Source organism: Ptiloglossa arizonensis, chromosome 5 (assembly GCF_051014685.1).
Source record: "Ptiloglossa arizonensis isolate GNS036 chromosome 5, iyPtiAriz1_principal, whole genome shotgun sequence".
NCBI lineage: Eukaryota > Metazoa > Arthropoda > Insecta > Hymenoptera > Colletidae > Ptiloglossa > Ptiloglossa arizonensis.
The window spans coordinates 14,901,384-14,927,512 of record NC_135052.1 but is presented as its reverse complement, the minus strand read 5'-3'; the positions used below and the strand labels follow the sequence as shown (position 1 = coordinate 14,927,512).

Here is a 26,129-nt window from a genome sequence, read left to right as displayed (position 1 = left end):
ATCGCGAGACGGGGAGATATCGCGAGAAAGAGAGAACAGGACCGAACAGAGCCGCGCTCCTCGAAAGAAGAAACTCATACACGATAAGATCTTATCGAACTATTAGTTGTTAGCCTTTTCATCGTCGAGACTCCTAGAGTGCGTGCGATGCTTCATAGAGAACGTACGTGATGAGCGTATTAGGTATATAAGCATATTGAAAAAAAAAAGAAAAAAAGAAGAAGAAAGAAATGCGTGTGCATTACGCTGTATCAGTGATGATGTGCGCTGTGTAACGCAAATTTACTGATGGTGTGTGCTGTCGGTTTGCAAGTGGAAGAGAGCGTAAACGAGCGCGAGAGAGAAAACGAGAGAGCGAGCGCGCGCGCGAGAAAGAAAGAGAGAGAGAGAGAGAGAGGGAGAGAAAGATAGAGAGAACGAGAGAGATAATAATAGAGTGATAGGTAGAGAGGATATGTGGCGGAGGGATGACGAGAAGAAGAGAGTGGAAGTTGGCTCGTGATTCGTCGCGAATCGCGGCGTAATGTTCGCGAGATGGGACGAAATCGGCGATTTCGTAAAAGTGAACAAAGGAAAAACGAAGAAACGCGAAAAAAAAAAATGGGAACGGGGGGTGGGGATTAAAAGATGGAAAAAAAGTTATATAAATTTTGTATCGTGACGCGGTATAAAGTACGGAGAACCGCGTTCCGTCACGGGGAATCGGAATCTGTCGTGGCTGGTCACTGAAATCTTTTCAAACGAACCTAGACAATGAGAATTAAAGAAAAAAGAAAAGAAAAGAAAAAGGAGAGAAAGAAAAAGAATAACGATAATAGCGAACGTCCAATGGGAGGATAAACGAAAACCGCTGAAATAGAATCACGAGTCCACGCAGATCTACGCAAGAATTATTTTTCGAGAGGTTTCAGCGATACTACCGGATTGTGCAGGCGTTCTCCGTTCTTCGAGATTTTGAACCGCGGTTACCGTTGTACGTACGAGACAATATTTTCGATAATATTTTTTAAACGATCGAGTCGCGAAACACGAGGCCAACGCGTAGAGCTGTTGTGTTGTTCCAAAAGCGTCGGCGATTGCACGGCGACAACGAGCGGAAGGGGGAAGATTTCGACGGTCGTGCGCTCACGACGAATCCCGTGCATCGAGATCTTTCCTCGATCGCTCGCTCGCTCGTCGCCGTGCGCGCCGACGCGAATTAAACTAATTAAACGAAGCAAAAGACTAAACGAAGATAAAAAAAAGAAAAAACGAAGGAAAAAAAAAAAGAAAAAAAAACACGCAAGAGAAAATCGTAAAAAAAAAAACAAAAAAAAAACATACAAAAAAAAAACCAAAACAAAACAGAGAGAGTTGCTAAGAAGATGAAGAGAAAACAAGACGAGCGCGTGAGAAGATTGAATTTTTTGTGGCGATGCTGAGAGAATGCTGCTGTCGAGTGCTGCCGATCGACGATCGGACCAACGATTATGATTTACGCGTGTGAAACAATTCGGACGAATAAACGTGGGCTGAAACAAACGAACGAAAAATACGAAACGAAAAAAGAAGAAAAGCCAAAAAAAAAAAAAAAAAAAAAGAAGCACAGCAAGAACAGAAATAATAATAATATTAATAATAATAATAATAATAATAATGAATAATGAGAATGATAAACGACGAGTGTTGGATGGTTGTTCCGTTTTAGCCTGCAACATGTAATTTGCTCACCCTCTCCAATCATTTCCTTGGTCCTCGAGATTCGAATCGACCGGCCGTTTTCTGATCAGGATCTTAACGAAAAATCGACGAATCGTGGAATCAAGGCCTATTTTTTCTCGTAACGTTCGACGCCCTCCCGTATCCTAAAATTCACGGGTGGCACTCAACGAATCGTCGCGATCGCCCGGGACGATTCCACGAAGACGCGATCGACGGGTAATTTTCATTATTTTTTTTTCTTTCTATTTTTTTTTTTTTTGTCTCTTCTCTCGTTTTCTCGTCGGCGCGAGATTTCTTCGCGGTGGTAAAAAATCTCCTATCCGCGACGTTCGATCGTGCGAACGAGACGATGCTCAAATGTGACGCGGAGGGAAACGGCGAGAAGAAGCCTAGCTTCGTTTCGCCGTCGAACGTGTTTTCTACGATGCGAGTTCAGGCACGAGGGAGGAGGGGTGTTTGTTTTTCGTTCCTGACCACCCCGATCCCCCGCCCCACACCGAAGTATTTCGATTTCGCGCGCGAAATTTATTACAGAACGAGCAGGAGAGGGTGCGGCATAGCCACGTGCCAGCGCGAGATGTCTACCTATCCGTTTACCGTATCTTTTCGGTTTGTGTCAGAGTCGTGTGGTCTGCGAAGCCTGTGTTCATTGCGAAGATTTACAAATGACAACGACTATGTGACTTCGGCTACATCGCTTGATTCGAGTGCCAGAGCGATCGTGGAATGACTGGGAATGACGATTCCTGTGGAAAGCGTGTTTCAAAAACGTATGGATCGGTCACATTAATGTCCCCACGCGCGCGCGCGCGCGCGTATTACAAAACGAAACGAATAATAGTGGAAGGAAAACGGGAAAGAAACAAACGAAGACGAAATCTTGCACAATGCATCCGGCTGTAAAAATCAAAGGTCGCGTGGAAGGAGGTGGTGGATCGGTTAGAAAAACACGTTCCATGTTTGTTTCCTCGATTAATCTCCGTATCTCGTCGCGCTTATCGTTCCTGCCAGATTCGCTCGAATCTGTTTACGAACGCTCGATCGGCTCGCGTAAACATTAATGTGGCCGACTGGTAACGCCAGTGTGTGCAAGAAGGAACGATTATACGAATCGCCAAGCGACAGTGCCATACGATTAATCGAATCATTTCGACTTGCTACATCGCAACTTCAATTCGTCGTCTTGACAGAGAGAAAAAATATATAAAAAGTATAAAAAAAGGAAACACACGTACACGCACACACAGACACAGACACATACACATACATACACATACACATACACATACATACATACACATACACACACAAGAAAAGGAAAGAAAAGCAAAAAAATTATAAGAAAACAACAACTCGAAAAGAACGAAAAAACAACACGAATGCGTTTAATCAACGGTCTCGTTGCGAACTCTTGTACACCGAGAAGAGTGCGAGATCGTTTCGCCCGGCAAGATTCGATCACCCGGAATGCGAATTGCTTCCTCATGAATGTTTTCACGAATTTCATTTTCTCTTGTTTTTCGACAGTCAACAAAGAAAACAACAACAAACAAAAAAAAAAAAAGAACGAAACAAAACCGAGAAATCAAGATTGCCCAAGAATAAATTCAATTTGAATCTGTACACACGCAGTGATGCCATTATTACCAGTCGTCGCTCTTGCATCGTGACCATTGTCTACTCTCTCCTAAATTTTTTTTTTTTTTTTTTTTTTTTTTAATTTTTCCATCCTTTGAGAACCGTTCACCTCGACGTTCCGCAATCGTGGGAAAAAACAACGGAAATAACGATCCCTCGATCGAGAATTTTTAACTTCGAACACCCGGTCGACGGGGAACTAACAATTGCCCGTGTATCGCGCAGTCTTTTTTAACTCATTAATTAGATTGTTTCGGATTAAGACGAAGCCGTACACCTCCTGGTACCGAGAGAGTCTCGCGATCTTCAATATCGTACGAAAATACAATTATCGTCTAGAAGTATTATAATTGTCTTACTTGCAATCACGGACTTACTTGAAAACGTAAAACACCGCTACGTACCATATATTTTCGTAATATTTTTCGCCCACGATTGAACAAATTTCGTTCAAAACGGAACTGTCCCTATTTCTTGGTATTATTACCGGTAGATACTATATTCGCACACTCGTGTTTCATTTTTTCACGACCCTTTCGTCAAATATCGTTCGAAACGTTTCCAATTTTTCTTCCCACGCTATACGTATCTATATCCGTACTCGATGCGTACAATCCTCCGAATATATTAACACGGTTTCAATATATGGAATCGATCCGCGATATCGTCCCTAAACTGTCAATATTAACGTCAGTATTGGATACCGTGCAACAACGACCGTGCGTGGGTACCATAAGTTTAACAAACCTCCTACGTGTTCCAGTTATCCCCCTGGAACCGACGCGAATCGGGAAACTATCGGTAATAATTCCAATATCGATGTTCCAAACGTTCCAAGTGCAATCGAAAAAACGACCAATACCAAAGTATTTATACACCCCTAGCTTTGAAAGTCCCTGCTTTCGATAATTCAACCGAAAACTTCGCAGACACCAGAATAACCCGAGTCTCGCAACTCGTGAATTTCGTACAATTTCGGTACAAAAAAAAAAAAGAAAAGAAAAGAAAAAAAATATTAAAAAAGACGATCGATCGTTATCGACGGTGACGCAAAAAGTCACGCGGACGCGTTTCGAAGAGCGAATCGCGGCCGCCACGCAGCGTGTGTCAGCAGTGTTCCTAATCTCCTCTAAGTACCCTTAACCCAATTGAATTAGAAGGGCACACCCCCCGTGGCACGCGTACCGCTCGTAGCTGTAGCATACGCCGCATTTCCCCCGATTCCGTTTACGCGCGTGAAACGCGCTTCGCGAGTAGTGTGCGCTTCCCGAGAATCGAAGCGGAAATCCCGCGTGCATTGATGTACTATATCCGCGAGATGAACAATATCGGTGTTTTCGCCATCAAAATTCCGGAGTAACTCGACCGTGCGTGGAGCAGCCCCACCTGACGCCTGGTGTTTGCGATTAATTCGTTGTAAGAATGTATAGTTGAGGTACCACCGCGATACGGTGACACGGTGACACGGGTACAACACGCATCTTGGTTCGGATTGTAGATCTAATCCGCATTGCTTTCATCGTTCCGTAATACTTCCCTTGCTTCGTTATTATTGTTGTTATTATTATTTATTTTTTTTTGTCGTTCACCATTATTTTTTCAACGATGCGACGAGTGTCCTTCTAACAAGGGGGGCAAAGGGCTCGAAAGGCAGCAAGTTACTGTGCGCGATCTACGTCGAGCGGTTTCGGGGGCGGTGGATCCTCGTATCTCGCGAAGAGTCATCCTCGGTGCTCGGTCTCGTTTTTATATTCGTCGAGGAAATCGGCGAGCCGCGTCTCGCCGTGCGAACTTGTCGAATCTAACGCGAGAAGCTGGCGCGTACGTTGCCCGAGTGTACCCGTACCGCCTCGAACCCGCTCCTCGGTGGGACACCCTCGTTCCACGATCGCGAGGGTGAAAGAGGACACGCCAGGATGGAACGAATGACACGTCGGTCGAACTGCCCGCGGAAGGGAGCTAATACACGTCACGTAACGCTTTTCTAAGGTATCGGCGAGGTTTCGGTAGCCTGGACGTGGCCGAAGTGCACGAGAATGGAGCACCCGGATGATTATCAGACCACCGAGGCACCCAGCGCCAAGAGAACCGGGAACGTCGACGATGAAGTAAGTTTCTCCAAACGCGATCGAAACACACGATTACGCGTCGACCGGTTTTAGGATTAACGTTCGAGTTTCGTCGACAACGGTGATCCTTTCAATTATTCCGGTGGTAACCTCTTAGACCTCGATAGACGAGAACCTCTCGGACCGATCAATCGGGTATTTGTACGACGATCGAAATTTAAAAGTACACTCGACCCACCTGTGATACGGTTCGCATCCCGTTGTATCGAAACCGTGCCGAACGAATGCTAATTCGAATGAAAGGAACGCGTTTGACAGGGTCGATCGTACGTTCTTCCGATTGCAACGATAGAGAAAACACGGCTTCGTAAATGCTTCCCAAGTTGCAACGTTTCAACCCTTCCGTGGTGAAGTAAGGCGACGAGATTCAGTTTGTACTTTTTCAATGCTCCAGATTGCTTCTAGACGAGATAAGAAATGGAGAAAGCGGAGAATTGTAGAATCGTGGGATCTAAGGGGGATGTGGACATCGAGCAATTTTTTCTCACTCGCAGACATTCGGAGACTGGAACGTCCCGGTACGATTTGCAATTCTTGTCCAGTGAAATTTTTCCAGATACCTGTAGCACCTTTTCTCATTTTTCGCGCTAACGTTCCAACGCAGGTAAGAATATTATTATCGATGCTCGAATCGAAGAAAACATCGGCTATTTGAACGTGTTTACTTTGTTAAAAGATAAAGTGTGAAAATAATAAGGCAAAGATCGGTTCAGTCGTTCGGTGAAATTTTACCTTTTTTCGTATCTACCGATTTGTCAGTATTGTTTCTAGAGTCCACTTTCGGTGAAAATCTTGCGCGAACGATTCGATATACTTTGGACGTTGAAGTTTTAGTCGAAGAAAAAAGAAAACGTTACGCGAAAGGTAATCCGTCCAGTCTCCATGGTAAATCAAACGATTGGAACGTATTGTTTTTCCTGTGTCTCCGACGAAATAAACCGTGAAAGGGTTAAAGCCGCGCGTTTGTAATAAACTCTTCGAGCAATAAACCGACGCTATATTTCGTAACAATATTCTGTACAATTACGACAGGGTGTGTTTCAACGTCTTAGTGCGCCAATAATCGTACGTAAATAGAGAAAGATGAAAAACAAATACAAATAAAACGGTATGAAAGTTTTATTCGGAAATTATTATTAATTGCACAATCATCGATACATTCATGGTGTAAACATTTTTCGATCCAATGCGGAGATTTCAGTCGGGTGATTTTCGACCGCGTCGATGTTTCTTAAAACTCCTTAACAGTTTAAAACATTTTTCTTACCGATTTACCGGTCTCCGTTACAGCCTTTGCTCGAACCATTTCTCAATATCTCCCATAATTTAAAAATCGTACGAACACGCGTAAAATCGTGTAAAATTTTTCTTACCGATTTACCGGTCTCCGTTACAGCCTTTGCTCGAACCATTTCTCAATATCTCTCATAATTTTAAAATCGTACGAACACGCGTGAAATCGTGTAAAATCGTTGGCTCGGATACAAGGGATCGACACTTATCGACGTACCGATACACAAATTGGAGTAATACACAAGTGGAAACGAAGCATTTGCGAACCCGTGTTTACATACTTTTTTCGTGCAATCGAAAAATACACGAAGAATACCTTATCGTTGCGATGCGTAGGTATTCCCAAAGTTCGACCGTTTATTTTGGAAATACAGCTCGTAACTTCTACTAATTTTATTTCGGAGTCTTGTAATTTTTCGATGTACGAATCGAATCGCGCGTTTATCGAACCGTTTCCGAAATCTCGATCGATCAACGATTCGCGATTCCGTGTTTTTGTTCGATACGATCGATCTGGATCGGTTCGAGCGACACAATTCCAAGCGACTCCCGTACGAAAGGTCGATCGTCACGATTAAGAGACGAGATCTTCGTATCGCAGGACGGTTTCGATCTCGACGATCTTCTACCGATCGTCGGCGAGTTCGGTCGCTATCAGAAGCAGCTTCTCTGGCTCGTGTGTCTTCCGGCGTGCCTCCCGTGCGGGTTTTGCGCCTTCAATCAGCTGTTCATGGCCGACACCCCGCCTCACTGGTGCAAAGTCCCGGGATTGGAGAACTTGGACGTATCGCGTAGAAGGAAACTCGCGATCCCGATCAGTCAGGTACAACAGTGGCTTTCGGTGGCAAGAATCGATCGCGACACTGTAGGATCCTTTGCTTTTCGAAGGGTCGTTCTCATTGGGAGCGATAATCTTTTCGACGATTCGAAATTTCAAAGAAAAGAGACACGAGATCGAGGAACTCCAAATTCTTTTCCTAAATTGCGATCGTTCCGTGTACTTTTAACCGCTCGATCCAATTATACTTACATATTTCATTTTTCCACCGACTCGTGTTAATTTATATATTAAAAGTACAATGGAAGTAAAAATATTTTTCTACCGCGCGTGAATTTGTCATCGATATTCGCGACACTTTTTCCACAGAACGGTCACACGTGAGAACATTTTTCAAACGTGTCACTTTTCTCGCGGATCTCTTACTCTTCGAACCACCCTGTTTCGTCAAATCTCGACGCAACGGTCCAAACTGTCGAACTTTGCGAAAATACGAGAGGAAGTGATCAATTTTGCTCGCTCTTCCAATGAGAACGCTCAATTTCGAGCGGTTAGTAGACATTTCGACGAAGTTAGGTAATCGAGGATGAAGATTCGTGGCTAAGTTATCCTACGTATCGATTCCTCCGTGCTTCTTCGTATACTGTTCGGCGTGTCGAAGTTCCTCCAAGTATCCTTAGGTAGACGTTGTACCTCGGTGAATCGGGACAAGTTGCTATTCGAGGAATCCCCATTTGTGCCTGCGTATTTCCGTCCCTCTATTGTGTTCGTAGTGTATTATTGTCCAACGCTCGTTCTAGAAACCTACCCCGTTCCATTGTCCCGTTGTAACGATCAATTTCGTAATTAGGAAGACAACGACACGTACAGTCAATGCACACGATACGATATCGATTGGACGGCGGAGAATATTTCTGTCGTGACGACCCTCTCGTCCATACCGAACGCATCTTGGCCCGTTGTCCCGTGCGATCATGGTTGGGAGTACGAGACCTCGGAGACCCCGTCTTCCATCGTTGTCGACGTACGTTCACATTCGACCCGATAATTCCTACGTCGTTCGTACCTACGATCCCTTGATGTCTAATCGTTGGACGCGTTGCAGTTCAATTTAGTGTGCGACCATGCGATTTACCCGACGATCGGCTTGGTCGCTCTGAACACCGGCGGTCCCATAGGGGTGTACCTCTTCGGAACCCTGAACGACAGGTAACTCGTTCGTTTAAGGGGGACACAGAGCTCCGAGACGTCAAAAAAGTGGGGAAATTTTGCGAATTTTTTTACCCCAAGTGGTCACCAAAAGGAAAAATGTAATCTTTTTCGGAGAACGTTAATATAATCTTCAGCTTCGTTTTACAATTTTGCAAAAGTAAAAATCGTACAAAATGGCGAAGTTGTTCGGTATTTCCCGGAACGCCCTTCTGGTGAAACATTGTTTGCTGGCCGTCACGGTTTACAAGAACCGAGAAGTTTGAAATAAAATTGTTGACGATTCGTAAAATGAAAAGTGGTATCTAAAAAAAATGTAACGTAGTATTTTTTGATAAATTTAATAATTATAGAAACGTTCGAAGTTTGAAGAAAACATCGAACAACTTCGCTAAATATTTGAATTTACGCGCTTCAAACTTTAAGAGAATAAGAAAGAAAAAAGAAAATTCGATTTTTTTGACTCGTCGGGGTGGTGTCCCCCCTTAATTCTCCTCGATGTGGACGAATCATTCCAATCGTTTTTTTTCTGTTTTCTAGAATCGGCAGGAGGCTATCCTTCTTCACTTGTCTGGCGACTCTGATCACCGGAGGATTTCTAACGTCGATATCCAACAGCTTTTGGACCTGGGCCGCCACGCGAATGGTCGTCGGTTTGACCATACCGGCCATCTATCAGATACCTTTCATCATATGTAAGAGCTCGACGCGCGACATCAATTATACTTGATCCAACGAGACGACAAATGCAAACAAATGCGTGTAATCGAGGCACAGTGGAGTATTCGCGCCCCGAGAAATGAAAAAGAAATATACAACGACCTAAATTGCATAGATATTTCTTATTTTGCCCTTGTATCTGGTCAATACGTATGTTTGGATGTTCGTTAGCGCAAAATGATCGAAATGACATAGCTTTTAAAATTGTTCAATTACAAGTGATATCTGAAAATAAAATAATTGTAAACTTACTCGCTGATACAATATAATTGTATCATTATCGTCCATTAAATCGTTCACCGAAAAAAGTCGAAAACAAGGCAATGCCAGTTCTAAACCACCTAATCGTAAACGATCATTCTAGTTTTCAACAACTTTGAGATTGACCATTTCAAAAGCTCATGGTCGTGGTCGAAATTAACAAATAGTACAAAAAATAAGTCGTGACATATATATCCAATCGATTTCTGTGCGAAGATACGTTTCATTGTAGGAATATTTTTATAAAATTACTTTTTTCCACTTTGACCAGAGCCAAAGCGAATACTCTCCACTGTACGACGCATAGACAAGACCAAACTCAGAATCTGCCCTTCTCTGTCGCATGAATTCCACAAGATTGTTTGTTATTCTTTATTAATTCGTCTCGTTGGACCGAGTATAGATCCTTTTTCAGACGACGACGCTCAGCGGCCGGCGACTGGTTTCCAAAACACGTTCGCACATTTTCAAGCCCCGTGGAAAATAATCGCTACGTGCGGTAGCAAATAAACGCACGAGTTTCTTCGACGTGTTCGATCGACTGTGAACGAAACTGTTTCAAACGGCGGACGATCGAGTAAATTTAACGCGTCGAGAGCTCGTAAAACTTCCCTCGGCCACCGCGCTCCAGGTTCTTCCATAATTTATATTTTTAAACCTACCTCTTCTCTGTCATCGACCCGAGTCAATTTTCCACGTGGATTGCGCTATCGAACACCTGTTCAATTTATAATCGAACGCCTCGAGGAATTGTTCGATATATTTTTGTCGGCCGTACGCACACGTGACGGTTCATGCGTTGAATAACTATTTCGATCCTTGATTCCACGGGTGTTTCTCGACCCATCGCGCTCTCGCAATGTGTCACTTTTTTTTATAATAAAAGTTAGCGTACTGGACGCGATTGAACGTCTCCTCGGCCCACTCTTTGTACAGTAAATTTAAAAATGAGAATTTCACGCATCAGAGATTGTTTTAATCCAACGAAATGAGCATTTTATTCGAATACAAGTGAACGGTATTGTATAAATTGCACAAATATTTCTCCGAGCTGAGCCCCTCGACTGAAAAGGCTCTCTAGCGATATGGAAGTACGAGGAATATCGATATCTAATAAAAGAAAAAAGAGAGAGAGAAAAACCATTGTCTTATTTTCCGTTAATTCTCCCCAACAGCTTTGGAACTGGTTGGACCAAATTATCGGTCGTTCGTGACGGTGATGACGTGCAGCTTTTACACGATGGGTCTGTGCATGCTGGCTGGCGTGACCTACTTGATAAGAGACTGGAGAACGCTGGCCGTAACTACGAGCGCACCCTTTCTTTTGTACTTCTTGTACTGGTGGTGAGTAGTATTCTTTTAGTCACGGTCAATTATTTCCACGACGTTTACGCAGCGCCAATTTTAAAACGTTCAAGATCGTTGCAGGTTCCTGCCGGAGTCACCGCGATGGTTACTGGCAAAAGGACGCCTCGGGGAGGCGAACGACATCCTCGAGAGACTGGCGAAAGTCAACGGGAAACAGCTACCGATCTCTTTCACTCAGAAATTACGACAACGGATGATGATGTCACGATCGAAGAGCGAGGAGGAGAGACTGCGCAGCGGGCCCGGTGTTCTATCGCTCTTCAAGACGCCGAACATGCGTCTGAAGACGTGTCTGATCACGTTGAATTGGTAAATCAAAGTCCAACCGAACGATGCGTCGCTACTCTTCGATTCGATAAAACGCATCCACGCCCATTATTGCGCGTTGCCTCGCAACCGCTCAATCGGTGCTCGCGATGACGTACGATGGAACACCTTCCGTCAAAACAAATTGCCTCGAGACAAAGTTATCGAGCGGGATAAGTTGAACGCACACTTGTTTATTTCGCTCCCCTTGATATTCGTTCGAACGCCTTCTCCATCGACGCAAAGTAGACCGTTCCGATGATATATTTTATTACGTGTCTGGCAAGTTCGATACGATTCAACTCGATGGCAAATATGCTGTAAGTCTACGAACGAACCGAAGTTCGTTTATTTAAAATCGAGCCCGCGATGCTTTGAGTAGACACTTTCTCCAAAAGCCTCTAGTTTAGGCCACTTTCGCGAATTACGAACGAAAGCCACTTCCTGACCGTATCCGTGATTTTCAGGTTCGCCAACAACATGGTGTACGTCGGTTTGTCGTACTACGGCCCGGCTCTGGGAAACGAGGAACATTTGAGCTTCTTCTTCTCGTCGCTCGCGGAGATTCCTAGCTACATGGCCTGCTGGGTCGTGATGGATCGATGGGGTCGTCGATGGCCCCTTTGTCTGTGCATGGTTATGGCCGGGGTCTCCTGTATCGCTACGGTTCTCCTGTCATCCGGTACTCGAACTCACCCGATTGGTCTACACTTCGATCTCGGCGCCATTTACACCCGACCGAAGTGGTGTAACGTGTGTTGTAAAAAAAATTGTCCTCCGGAGCGCAATTCCGTATAGTTTTAGCACGCTGTATAAACATACGGAGAGCAATTCCATATACTTTTAGGACATCTTGAGAATCCGTGCTCAATTTTGTCTCGATTGTCGAGAAACGCGTTCGGAGGTAGCCGTAACTCTTCGATTGCGACACTTACGAGCCCCTTGGAGCGCTCAGCGTGTGTGTACGCTCAATACGCGAGGTATTTCGAGCGCAGACGTGTGTTTTGCTAGTTGCTCGCAACGAGAGGGTCAAGTGCATCGTTTCTTAGACCACGCGAGAGTACCTACCCAGCTATGACCTTTCATCGAGTATAACTTTTATTCGATTTACGATAACGCCTATACCGTAATGGAACGAAAAACGGAAAACTCCCGAGACGGTTGAGGGCTCGAAAACAGAATTACGCGCGTACCGATTACCAGTACGCGTGTACCAATTCCGAGTAGACGACGCCGATTATCTGTCGTTCGTAAGAAGCTAAATCATCGGCGCTAGGGAACGTCACGGCTCGTGGCGACTATCGCCGAGTTCGAAGTGTAATCCGGACAGGGAACGGATGGATCCTCCTCCCTCGTATTTTTCGTCGCGACATCTTAATCGTGTTTTCTTTCAGACGCTGTGGTGGCTACGTTGATTCTATTCCTTTTATCGAAATCCGCGATATCGGCCTCTTTTCTAATTATATATCCGTTCGCCGGTGAACTTTACCCGACGCAATTGCGCGGCGTAGCGATCGGTTTCTCCGCTTACATCAGTGGTCTCGGACTTATCATTATTCCTTTTGTTACGTATCTGGTAAGCGACCGTAAATAAAATTTATCGACCGTGGTGTCTGCTTCGAGTAATTTGTGTCATTCTCTCGTTCAGGGTAAGGAGAACTTGGTGCTGCCTTTGGTGATACTGGGCGTGGTGTCGGTGATCGGCGGCCTCTCCGGTTTGCGTCTGCCCGAGACGCTTCATCATCGGTTGCCGCAGACCGTGGAGGAGGGAGAGTTGTTCGGGAAGGATTGGACCTGCGCCGATTGCATACGTTGCGTTCCGATAAAGTACGAGCATCGACCACGCGAAACATCGTCGTTCGTTCACCCTCGACGAGCGTTACCGGTTTCTGAACTTATTTCTCGTTTCAGGCCGTCGTCGACCACCGCTTCCTACGAGGATCTCTCGGTCAGAGAGACGGTGGAGATGCACGAGGTGCCCGAACCACCTATAGCCGTTCCCCAACGAATAGGGGACGAACAACAGAGACTAACCGGGACGAGTGTGCGTCGGTTGGTACGTCAGTCCAGCGTGATGGACACGCAACGAGACTCCGATGGATCGATCAAGATGACTTACTGGTTCTAGACGTTGGAAACGAGGCTAGTGGTTCGAATAAAATCGAGACAACGAAACGTATAATACACGCCGCCGCGACCATGCGTCCCTCGTACTCGCCATACGAGACAGAAGCCGCAAACGGTCGTTGGCGAGTTTCGGGGTCGAAAGGGACACGGAATCCTCCTCGACGATCTGGATCGAGAATACCCCTGTTTTCCATCTAGGCTAGTCGGAACTATGATTTATTTAGAATATCGCGCGATGGTCGAGATCACGTGTGGAGCTTCGTATGGGTCTTGAAAACGTAGTGTATCCCACTTACGAATACCAAAGAAATCAGAATCCACTAATCGAACACGTTTCCACTCGGAAGCGAAACGTCAAATCTTTCGTGTACACTTTGCCTCTGTAGCGACTCGATATGCTCGACAATCCGAGTTCGACGTCTATTTTCTATCCAGAATCGTTCGAATTACGACTGGTTTAGAATTTTACGCGACGGTGGGGACCACGCGAGGTCTCGAACGGTCCATGGAGACTCGGGATATCCGACGAGTACCAGCGAGATCGGATTCCTAGGGGTTTAATACGTTTTACGAGCGTAAGCAAGAACGCGCGTGCTTTCGTGTACATCTTGCAGTTTATTTCCACAGTTGGTATACAAAACACGAAGGTCTGGGGGGAGGAAAAATTAAGAAAGGTGTCAGCCGGGGGCCCGACGTGGAATCGTTGGATCTGGTCGCCGTTTCTCCGAGTGGTATAAATGCTCGACCATCGCCCATCCCCCGAGTTGTTCAGAGCCGAGTGGTTCTGTTGTAGCAGCTGTAAGCAGGAGCATCACTGTACGATTTCGATGCCGAGCGCTCGTCGTGTTTCGCTCGTTTATTTGTCGCGTATCCGTTTTACCTCTCCAGTAATCGCCGCTTTAGCTCGGGCGGATAGGCCACGTAAATGTAGTGATCGGGCATGTCCTCGTTGGTGGCGGGCATATTCTCGTCCCCCGGTTCGCATTTCCTCCTCTCGCCGGATCTACCCTCGCCAGGACCATTCGGATCGTGTAACGGTGACGTAGCCGTGAGTTCTCCATGATTGTAATCCATACTTCCGGTACCGTCCAGTCTGTCCTCGTCCGCGGAACTGAAACAACAAACACCTCGATTGGGTAGTAGAGAGCGTTTGTTCGCGATACGTCGATCGACGGACGAACAACGAACGAAATCTTTGGTATCGATCCCGATGCGTTCGGTCGATTAGCAGGATCAAAGAGTCGGTTCGAGTGCGAGGTGTGAAATCTTTCCACGCGATAAATACGCGACTTGTGTCGAAACGAGAGCCTCGATATCTCTTTTCGTCATTGATCGCGATCGAACCGTTTCGGAAAGTAGTACTCGAAAAAAAAAACAATTACTCGAAGTTGTCAACGTGATCGAAACAAGGTCGGAAAATTTCTGAATATTTTCGACTGTTTCGACATTCACGAGTGTATCGTTTGGAAGTATCGAGGATTTTTCGAATACATCGGGATTCGATATCAATTTATCGTGTATTATTTGTAAACGAATATCCAACCTAGTAATTTTTGTATTAAATTCAAAATAATAATGTTCGTAACACGCGTTACCGATATACCAGACCTCGAGCAATAGGGCTCAACGTTTTTATCTTTCTCGAAGCTAGAGTGGCTTAAAAGGAAATACAAAATTTTTAACATCGTTCATCCGTTTTGTAAACACAAATCGCATCCACTGTATTTTATCGAAATATTTCTTTTTCTACGTAGGAGAAAACTGAGCAATACGCCCCGTGATAAAACGCCACATTGTTATTCTAGTCGCATAGATAGCGATGCATCACTGCGAACGTTAGGTTCGAATATGCATCGATTATGTACAAGATGCATGAACCTGGGTTTCGATTATTAGGTTTCGTAAGGAAATATGTATTTGAATTGAATTTTTGAAATCGTTATTTTTCACGATAAATTAATCCATACGTTTGGAAAGTACGAAACCTAATCTCTTTAAGTCGTTTTTGTCTAAACCTTTGACCGATGTTACGTTGCTAAAATTTATGGCGGGACATTTTATACGTAAGAATTAAAAGTTTGTACAATGCATAGTTGCAGCGTACATCGTACTTTGTACGATTTCAAAAGTTCTGCACAATGTGCAAGATACTCTTTGCGATCATCGCGATTTCGTTGAAAAAAATGTCAAGTAACGACTGACATGCAGAAACGTTTTACACAAACACTGCGTTGCGATAACGCCTCGTCTAAGATTAAAAATTATTATTATTTTCTGTTATCTTTTATTTTGTTTTACTCGCAAGGAAGGAATATTTGCGAAATAATAAAATTTCACTAAAAAAGAAAAGAAATGTTGACAAATTTTTCAATTTTTCTTTAAAATTTTGCCACATTACCTACTTTTCCCCATACTTACAATTAGTAACATCGAGAATATTTTCGTGGAGCAATTAAAGCGAAACTCCGTAAATATCGTAATGTCGGTACTTGGAAAATATCGATTGAAAATAATTCTATAATAATTTCCAATAGCTAGAAACAATTAAAAAAGAAATCCTCTGAATGCAGCCAGAAGCGTTTCGAATATTTCAAGCGCAACGCGTGAGTTATTGTCCATCTATTGCATTGCTGGTCGCGATAACTTATCATTGCTCTATTTATCACTGCGTTCGAATAAATAGAGCGGACGATAACATTGCTCGCAAGCGATTTGAAGTAACGTGGCTCGACGTACGTACTTGAACAGGATCCAGATGACGTAGTAGCATGCATAAACCGACGAGGACAGAGCGACCAGAAAAATAGTAAGCAGGTACCAAGGTGTGTGCCTCTGTTGTCTCTTCGTGTCCTCCCAGTATCTGTCGCAGCTGAGGTACCAGCATATCGCGCGGTTCAGCTCCCCTAAGCGTGACAAGAGTTTTACAAACGTGTGAGAAACATTGCGTATCGCGGCTGGTGAGGGGGATGACCGTGTGACCACGTACCTTCGATTTCTTGGAAATCTCGTATCGAGAGATTCGTCAAGAGTCCAGCGATGCAATCGCGAACGAGTATCTGTCAACGATATCGTGTCAAAGGAATTATTTCAACGATCGAACGGCGTTATCTACGTCTAAGCGTGTGCGATTTTAAACTAAGCTGCGATACGAGCTACTTCAAGCATTGTGCTCTTCGATCTGGTGTAAGCCACGATACGAATTGTTGGATAAGGACCGGCAATTGCGGTATCCGTTCGATCAGAGGCTGCACCGTTTACAGGCGATACGGGTAACAGGATATCGAAAGAAATAAGGGAGTCGACCGGGGTCCTGCGAGTTGAAACGAAACACGGGGAAGGAGAATCGTCCATTCGAATCCTTCTACGCGGACACGTTGTCACTATTGACCAAGCTGAGCGCAGAATTGTAAGTCCACCGAGTATGGAAATCGACGAGGAACGCGAACGAAACGTGACACGACGAAGCGAGTTGCAACGATAGACTTCGCGAACGCATCTCGGATACCTTTTGCATCTCTCTTTGTCGTGTTTCGTTCTTGCACGCTCGCCTCATTTAGCCAACAGTGACAACGTGTCCGTGTAGAGCGATCAGAGTGAACGATTCACCTTCCACCTGTGTCGTTTGTAAGACACTGGCCGACATCCTCCGTGGTTATGGTACTCTTATTTTTTCGAAGTCTTCGAACAACACTCAACGTACCAAGCGTTATTACGAGAATCGAATCCTGCGAACAGTGACTGGTACCTGTGCTTTAATCTCACGCGGTTAGGTTCTTCGATCGGTTCTTCGTCCGGCAGCTAAACTTATTCTTAAAACGGTGTATCTACGTATTTCTCTTCTCGATCCATTCGCTGCGAAAAGCGTACACGTATGTCTGCACGTACGTAGGGTGTTCGTTGTAACGATCGTCACGATGAACAGTTATCTATAAAATCGATCCGTCTTCGACTATCGACGGATCGCAACGATTAGAAGCATTTCTTCTTTAAAGGCAAGGTTGATCCCATTTTACGGTATCGTTTGTCATTTTTAACGTTGCAGAGTGGATTAACATAGTGCAACGGTTACGTACAATGTACGATGTTGTAACGCGATCTAGCGGTTAGATAAAACAGATAGGTGATTACGGTAATATAGATAAGACGGTATATGATACTTGGAATGCGCCGTAACGTACAACGTCAGGTGTTCAAAAGTCGTTCCAAACGAAATCCATTTTCTTCTCAAGGTCTTCTCTAGTGGACTTTTGCGCGTGAATCATCGTTAAGTAGCGTCTCGCAGGTGGACTGTCCTAATGAGAAAAAATTCGTAGAAGGTAGAACTGTCGGCGAAGGTGAGCACCTCTGCTCACCTTTCCAATAATTTTCAATTTTCCACCACCAAGCGATCGTTCCACGCTGTACGTTCATTTCGATAGAAATCTCTCGTCGTGCATCGCGCGAAACATCTTTCATTAATTCTGTGAGTATTTCTCGTAAATACCGATGATATCGATGACATTTCAAAGTTCGAAAAGCTTACACTCAAAAAAAGGCAACAACAGATTGGATAATCATTCAAACCTGTCCCACAAACACGGATATTCGTTCTAATCTGAACGTTACGTTTCGCAGATTAAGCGCGAATTGTTTATTGTCCAGAAAATATTGGTCGTCGATCATCGCGACACAGTTGTCGGTGAACTTTGAGCCACGATGCGCATAATTTTGTTTAAAATTCCAAAGTCTTATTTCATTGGCAACAATTAATTTGAATCTTGCTTCGTTAACATTAACGGACGGTGCTCGCGTATCTTCTTGTACATTTGTTTCAATTTTCAATCGTTTCGTTTCATTCGTTAGCAACGACACAAACGAAGCCGCATGGATCAGCAGCATCGAGCTGACATTGCTATCTTTATTCGCGAGAGGATCGGAACGAGATGTTTTTCCACTCTGCGATTATATCGTGTACGCGCAAACAGTTCTACCGAAAGAACTGCATTTCAATATCGTTCCCGGTACAAGCTCGACGCATCGCGTGCACTTCTTTTGCATTCCGCGAGCGTCGATAACGGGTCTACCTGTTCCGTATTGGAAAACCTTCGTCGCGATAGGAAGTCTACAAGTTGATGTTGAACGCACTAAATCGAGATTGAATCGATACGTTCCAGTCGTTCTATTGTCGTGTCGGACAAATGTCCACGATCGTCCTCGGCATATCGTTCGTGTTTGTCTTTCAAACGTTCGACAATCTCTTCGATGAGTTACCACCTAATTCGACCGTAACGGTACAATGTCTGTAAAACGTTAAAAAGAATAAACGATACGATAACGTGAAAGTGACCTTGGTTTTTCAATGGAACGACTCTTTTCTAGAAACTTGAATCGTTGCAATAGATTTACGGTTATCTATAGATTTACGTGTTAGATTTCGATTATCGTGAGTGATTCGAAAATCGTGAGAATCGTTACAATGTATACCCTGCGTGCACGAATAAATTTTGCTCGGTACAACACATTTATTGTTCTCGTTGACCTGATATCGGACGTGCTGCTACGTATTGCATAGTAGCAATTGAAATCAATAAACATGCTTGTAACACCGTGCGTCTCGATTCTTTGAATTGTGCGTAGAATTTGATCGTGTTCAAATTCTTTGAACGTTCGCGAGTTCGCGAAATTTGCTCGGTCAAAGATACTCGTTGCGCGACTTCGCATAATAGCGAAGAAAGAAACGGTTCGAAGTACGGCTGGGACTGTTCGAGTAATTTAATTGTTCGCCGTTTATTGCTCGAATGTTTGATTATTCGAATATTATTATGAGAATATTCAAGTGGGTTCTCGTATATTATTATGAAAATATCCAAATGGGTGCTCGAATATTGTATGTAATTAAAGTCGATAAAAGAACTTGATTTGTAATCCGTTTCGTGATATTGAAATACAGTAATTCCTCGTTTCAAAATCGAAAATTGTGACGGTCAGTTTTTTTTTTATCGAAGGCGGCGGAGAATTTTTTCCGAAAAAAAGAAAAAAACTCCTCGAAAAACACCGAACGCGTATCGGTGTGTCGACGGGAATTCAAATTAAACTTTTTTTATATTTTTCATTTTGTATCTTTGCGTAGAATAATTTTGATCGACTCGAGTAGAAGAAACGTAAACAGTGGGCGAGAACGATTCGGTTTTTCGAATTCCATACTAATAAAATTCTATCTTCGAGCGAGGATTTACCGTACTGAGTATTCACGTACTCGATCGGTGTATTCGAGAAACTATTCGAATTGTACACAAATGTACAAAACGACCGGTGCAACTGGAACAAGCTGTACGTTCGAAACGATTAGAGATCGATAGAAATGACGTCGAGAAAAGGTAAGTGGTATCGATGGATGCATAATACGGAAATAGTTTGCTACATGTTTTATGCACCGACGCGTTGAAAAATGCAGTTGCTCGTTTTCCTTGAATAAATCCTTCGATTTCCCGGTCGATGCAATTTTACAATTTCTAGAAAAACACAATTCCACAAAAATTTGCAATACAAAGTTTGCAAATTACATTTCTCCTTATCGGGCGTATCGTTCGCTGAGATATTTTCGTGTAGTATCGTTCATTGCTAATATAAATTGATACAAGATTAACTTTATCGAATCGTCTCGAATACGTCTCGTTTCGAAAATCAAAACAGGATGTATCAAAACAAACTCAACGAAACGACGAATACGCGATACCGATACCGCGGATGCACCGAAATAATCGAGCAAACTTTCTCTAATCGTAATAACTTTTTAAGTACCGAGTTCAAGGCGCGAGTATCTCGGCAGATTTTCATAGAAATTCTAAAACGATCGATTCTATAATACTATTCTACTTAAAGAAGTGCAAGTGCAATTGCATCTTCCAGGTGTAAAATCGCTACCAGATTCTTGCCTCGTGGCATTTTTATCCAACTCGGATCGTTTCGAAGGTTAGTCTCGGGACACCCTTTAGATAGAAAAATTCGACGATCAATCCCAGCCGGTAGTTCTCCACGCGTTCTCAACTAACTTCGCATTGGAGCTTCAATTTCTGCAGCTCCTCCGGCTTGCAGTTGGACTTTAGCTTCCTTAGGTGGAGCGCTTTGCGTCTCTGCTTCTTGTCCACCGCGGGCAGGGCTGCCTCGACGAGGTTCTCCTCGTCGTCGTCCTCTTCGTCCTCGTCCTCGTCCTCCTCTTCCTCGTTCTCGCAGGCGTTACTCTTGTTGTCCGGTCCGGCGATCTCGACGTGGTACGCCGTGCCGGGTAACCGATGACTCTCGAGGGCTCCGTTGTCCTCGCGGTGACAGTAACGCTGGACGTTCGTGATCGCACCCCCGCCACCGGGTATTGTGCACGACTTCTCCACCGGGTACGTCCTGGAGAGGCCCCGGGAATTACACGGCATCACCGAGGTAGAACGTTGCTCCGTGTTCTCCTTCCACACTTGTATGTCCGTGCTGTCATGGCCCGCTTCGTCGTCCACCAACGAACTCTCGAAGTCACGGTTACCCAGCACGTCGCACCGCATGATGTCGCAGTAGTCCGCGAGGCACACCGCGTCCTCCGCCTTTCGTTTCGTTGGATAATTTCGTTTAGTATCGACACGAAGTGGACTCGAGAATACAGGGACGGACCGTAACTTCACGATTGGTACCGCGATCGATTATACCCGATTCTTATCGTAAAATAATATTTGCCCGTCTATAGCCCGAGACCCCAAAAATTGGAATGTAAATGAATATATTGTATATCAGGACTATTTTATCGTTGACTGTAACCTCACGATTGGTACCGCGATCGATTATACCCGATTCTTATCGTAAAATAATATTTGCCCGTCTATAGCCCGAGACCCCAAAAATTGGAATGTAAATGAATATATTGTATATCAGGACTATTTTATCGTTGACTGTAACGTCACGGTTGGTACCGTGATCAATTGTGCCCGATTCTTATTCACTGCGTTCTTTTACGGTTTGTAAAATAATATTTGCCCATCTATAGCCCGAGACCCCAAAAATTGGAATGTAAATAAATATATTGTATATTAGGACTATTTTATCGTTGACTGTAACGTCACGGTTGGTACCGTGATCAATTGTGCCCGATTCTTATTCACTGCATCTTTTTACGATTTGGATAAATATTTACCCATCTATAGCCCGAGACGCAAAAAATTGGAATGTAAATGTATATATTGTATGTTAGGACTATCTTATTGTTGACTGTAACGTCACGGTTGGTACCGTGATCAATTATGCCCGATTCTTATTCACTGCATCTTTTTACGATTTGGATAAATATTTACCCATCTATAGCCCGAGACGCAAAAAATTGGAATGTAAATGTATGCATTGTATATTAGGATTATCTTATTTTTTACCGTCTCTGGCTAAGGACCCCTAATTGTTGATCTATAGTTAAGAAGCTTGATGGTACAGTTCGAATTTGCGGTACGAATAAAAAAGAAGCGATTTTACATAAATGAAAAAATAAGTAAAAACTATAGAACGACAGTTCTTCGCGCAGACGTTCATTTTCGAATAATTCTATGTTTAAGATTCGTCGGGAATGCACGCGTTCGATTATATCGTAAATTAGCTTTCGTTGCGTTCGTATTTATTTATAAATATGATCAACGTCGTGGCTTGTTATCGTTTCCGATTCCAACTCTCGGACTTTGTCAACCGAAAGAGAAAATTATTCTTACGTTCGGTATTTAAACAGAAAATACACTTTGGAAAACATTTTCAGAAATACAATACAAAGAGTGCAATTACATTGACAGAAGAACAGGATTTGTTTAATGAAATAAACTCTTCGTAAAAAATTTGTTAAAAAAATTTGTTACATTGTTATTTACCTTTTACCGATTAACGTAAAGAAATTGTTAATAAATTTAAACAGCAATATAGAAACTGCAATGGTATCTGTTGGTAAACGAAAAAATTTCGTTTTTATGTATTCGATTTCTTTTTTCATGAAAATTCATTCCTTTTTAAGTTATATCACCAATATGGAAATACTCGGTGTATCGAAACCATTCTGACGTATTTTCACTACATGTTAGGATAATTCTTATCTGTAGATTCTCGACAAATTTTTTCCTAATTTTGACGGAGAATAGTTTTTCCGTAAGCTCGATATGATAATGAAAAACTATTTACGATACGTTCATTTGAATATCGCTTTAAAAGCATTTCATTCTAATGATTTTATTCGAAGACACAGTGTTTTTGTAACTTTGTGGAAAAACAAGACTAGATTGTCCATATCGAGACAAGAATAATAAATCTGAATTGGGCTTTACTCCCCTCGCCTATAAACTACACTTATGTTCCGTCCCTATACTTCAAGTCCATGAATCGGTTGGAGTAGTCTTATAGGGATTTGAAACATTGAATTCGGTTTTGAGGGAAAGACGAATGTAGGTATGTCATTTTATCAAACATCGATCTGTGACCTAAATGTGCACTACTTGTATCTATATATAATAAATTTGTAGTTTAATACACGTACTTTTAGGTAATGGATAAACGTTTGATAAAACAACATAACCGATCAAAAAAGAAATGTCCCGAATCTTCTTCGACTCGTCGCTGTAACTGTCTTTTCGCACGTTAATTGCATCGTACACGAATATGAATATACGAAATATCGATGCAGTGTTAATTAAAGACGCGTCGTTAAGGTACGTGCAACGTTATGCGAAAGAAGAATAAACGTTTGAAAGTACGACCTTGCCGAGAAATTTCTACTCAAATTGATCGAGATAAAGGTACCTCGTTAAGTGTGTAAATTAGGAAACAGACTCGAAGCGATAACCTTGGAAAGATTTACGAAATCAACTCGGCAGTCAACTTGTTATTAGACAGCGAAGTTATTTGCGTTTTGTTGAGGCTTCAGCTTAGAGGGGGGTGCATACAGATAGCGTTAGCACGTTTCATTGCATACGCAGAGTTCAACTTTTGCACGATGACTTGCGATATACGATAACGTTATACGATAGCGAGACAACAAAGACCTATTTTCGCAGAAACCGGACGTCTCTTCTATTAAGTTGCGATCAAGGCTGGGACAAATGCATTTTAAAATACATTCGAGCGAACATTTTATCGAGACTAGCTAACATCGAGGAAATCGAATCGATCGAAACACGAATTTTGATTCGTCCGTCTCGTAATCGTCAAATTTATCCTTTCACCGATCATCACATTTTCCGTCACGTGGAGAATAGGATTTGCGAAACACTTCCAATGGAAAGATAGTAGAACGGACTGTTTTCGAGTTTATCGAATTCAGGAACACAAGTGGCGTGGAGAGCGTTGATAAAGTATCTTGCGTAGAATGATTGTGCATTGTAATTAGGAAAGTTGTTGCGATCGAAAGAAACGTGATCTTTTAACTTTTTATGAAAGACTTGCTGACGTTCCGCAAGATGACACACTGATACTAATAGGTGATAAGAAAACTTTAGTCATCGTGACGGTCGAAGTCCAAAAGGCCTCTTTCAATGAGAATCCGAGATAAAAAATCGAAACGTTCGTAAACACAATATTTTGTACACATTGTTGTTCTCCCCATCTTTTGGACTTTACTAATTCCTTAAATGCATATAATTGCATAACTGCGACATTGATCGATCTCTCGGCCAGTATCCACTTATCGTACCGAATAATCGATTAATTTTCAATTTCATCTGCAACTTTCGAAAAAAAAAACTATGCATTTAAGGGCCAAGGTGCCATTATTCGGGTCAGGGATCGTTGTTCGCCAATCTTTCGATCGATCGACCGAATAATCGGCAACTTTGAGTACAATGTCACTACCGACTTTGTTCGTGTACGAAAAAATTCGAACGGTTCCCTGTATTTTCTAGAAAATGATTCTTTGCTCTGTTACCGATGTAGTCCGTGCAGAAAAGTGTGTCAGACGGTCCGAGAGTAGCGTTCAACTCGAGAATCACGGCAGGTGGTACTGTACAGGTCTGTGTACGATCAGCTGTATCGTAAGACAGGGTTCAAGCGACGTTCGGAACTAGGTATTACTACGTATTAATTTTTGTTCGAAAATGCAGAAAATATATGTCAGTAATTATCGTACGTCGATAAACGACTCTGCGGAGAGAATCCCAACGTTTCCACTCTTCTGATTGTACGGCCGATCGATCGAAACGCTCATCAACGATCCGTGAGCCGAACACATCGGTACCTTGAATGGGCCAGAACTACAACGATCAACGTCGATGTGTCGTCTGGTTCGTCGGTCGAATACGATTGCAATGTTGCCGGAAGTGCAGGTATTTGGAAGTCACGAAAAATATCTGGAAAGCAGAGAATATATGGATCCGAGGGAGAAACACATTTCACGCGCGACGAGCGTTAGAGAGCGTTCCGTGACAATTGCAGTCTCGCAACCTGGGAACTGTGCACGTTGATGAGTCAGCGTTCCCATTTGTGTTCGTCGCGCGTATATCGAGGTTCTCACCGTGTTGACGTTACTCTTGTGTCTGTTATCGAAGTGGGCGTCCAGGTGTTTCTCCGCGTAGAATGACTTGCCGCATAGGCCGCAGGTCCATTGCGAGGGTCTGTGCTGATGTTTCGCCTTTTGCTGAGGCCGAAAGATATCTCGGCTCTCGTGGAACGGGCACTCCAACGGCAGCTCCACCTGATACTTCTTCAGAATGGGCATCCATCTCTGAAATCTCGAGACAGGTCAGGAAAACGTGTTCTATCCGTTACCGGGTGACCCGGTCTTCTCGCGGATCAATTCGTGGCTCGCGACGTTGTGGATACCAAACGACCGTAATACGTGTCTGGGCGCGTACGAGCGATACCACCCTTAGTTCGTTCGAGAAACAAGTAAAAAAGTACATACGCGATTGTGTACCGAACGGATAATATGTTCGTTACCTTCTGAACGATCCTCCTCACCACGGTCGCTCGATCGCGGGGGCATGATATTTTAAACACGCTCGGTCCTGGCCAGGGGATCACGGACAAGAGTAACACTATCAATACCTGCGAAACGTAAAATACATGTTTTCACTGATATCGTTCGTTACATCGTTATCGTCGAAACGATGTACGGTTCATTATCTAGGCGTTGTACGCAATTACGTATGCCAAGTTTACGTTAAATCGTGTGGGCACTGAAACGCGTGAAACAACGAGCCGCGAACGTCGTAATAATGTGGCGCTTAGACCTTTCCACGTAAATTCACGCACTCTGATCATTTTAGTCGTCGTTCCCCTCTGGTGTCACGTAGGGCTTCTTGATAAATCGATCGGTCGCCGTACGTACGTATCTTGGACCTCCCGATGAAAAAATTGATTCGTAATGACGCAATCTCGTTGACGCGACGAAGGATGACCATTCTCGTTCATCGATACGGACCGTTGGTTAAACGTTCCCCCTTAATTACCTCGAAATGGAAGGGTTGGGTCTTCATTCATAGCCCAGATTCACCTCGCAGGAGCGACCAACCGCGACGAAAACGATCCTGGTTGAAAATTACCGAGTTTCTTCCCTGAAATCCGCCACTCGCGATTCACGGTCAACTGGGGACGTATCGGGGGTTGCGGCGTGGACGAACTAT

General features: G+C 43.6%; 3 protein-coding genes across 5 annotated transcripts in view; 2 read left to right on the top strand and 1 right to left on the bottom strand.

The window, feature by feature from the left end:
- Fs(2)ket (Importin subunit beta Fs(2)Ket) overlaps positions 1 to 8,406 on the top strand; it is an 18,713-nt gene extending 10,307 nt beyond the window's left edge. The window contains exons 6-7 of the mRNA XM_076311476.1: positions 5,329 to 5,447; positions 8,390 to 8,406. Coding sequence (XP_076167591.1) covers positions 5,329 to 5,392 — 64 coding nt within the window. The 3' untranslated portion in view covers positions 5,393 to 5,447; positions 8,390 to 8,406. The remainder of the gene's footprint in view (positions 1 to 5,328; positions 5,448 to 8,389) is intronic.
- Cart (Carcinine transporter) lies at positions 5,350 to 15,519 on the top strand. Its single transcript, XM_076311480.1, has 11 exons — positions 5,350 to 5,447; positions 7,363 to 7,584; positions 8,390 to 8,563; positions 8,645 to 8,748; positions 9,289 to 9,443; positions 10,905 to 11,073; positions 11,158 to 11,406; positions 11,871 to 12,085; positions 12,798 to 12,979; positions 13,052 to 13,230; positions 13,315 to 15,519. Exons 1-11 carry the CDS (start codon positions 5,376 to 5,378, stop codon positions 13,529 to 13,531), a joined length of 1,938 nt encoding a protein of 645 aa, XP_076167595.1. The 5' UTR covers positions 5,350 to 5,375; the 3' UTR covers positions 13,532 to 15,519.
- On the bottom strand, positions 14,126 to 26,120 carry LOC143146816 (uncharacterized). 3 transcript variants are annotated; one of them, XM_076311485.1, is made up of 8 exons: positions 25,956 to 26,120; positions 25,444 to 25,551; positions 25,019 to 25,228; positions 20,562 to 21,098; positions 16,517 to 16,586; positions 16,271 to 16,433; positions 14,411 to 14,641; positions 14,126 to 14,344 (listed from the first exon to the last, which is right to left on the bottom strand). In XM_076311485.1, the coding sequence occupies exons 1-8, from the start codon at positions 25,980 to 25,982 to the stop codon at positions 14,299 to 14,301; spliced, it is 1,392 nt and encodes a 463-aa protein (XP_076167600.1). In that variant the 5' UTR covers positions 25,983 to 26,120; the 3' UTR covers positions 14,126 to 14,298. The 3 variants fall into 3 exon arrangements, with proteins under 3 accessions (XP_076167600.1, XP_076167601.1, XP_076167602.1); XM_076311486.1 differs by having other exon boundaries at positions 14,126 to 14,326; XM_076311487.1 differs by having other exon boundaries at positions 25,759 to 26,086.
- Positions 26,121 to 26,129: the final 9 nt, after the last annotated feature.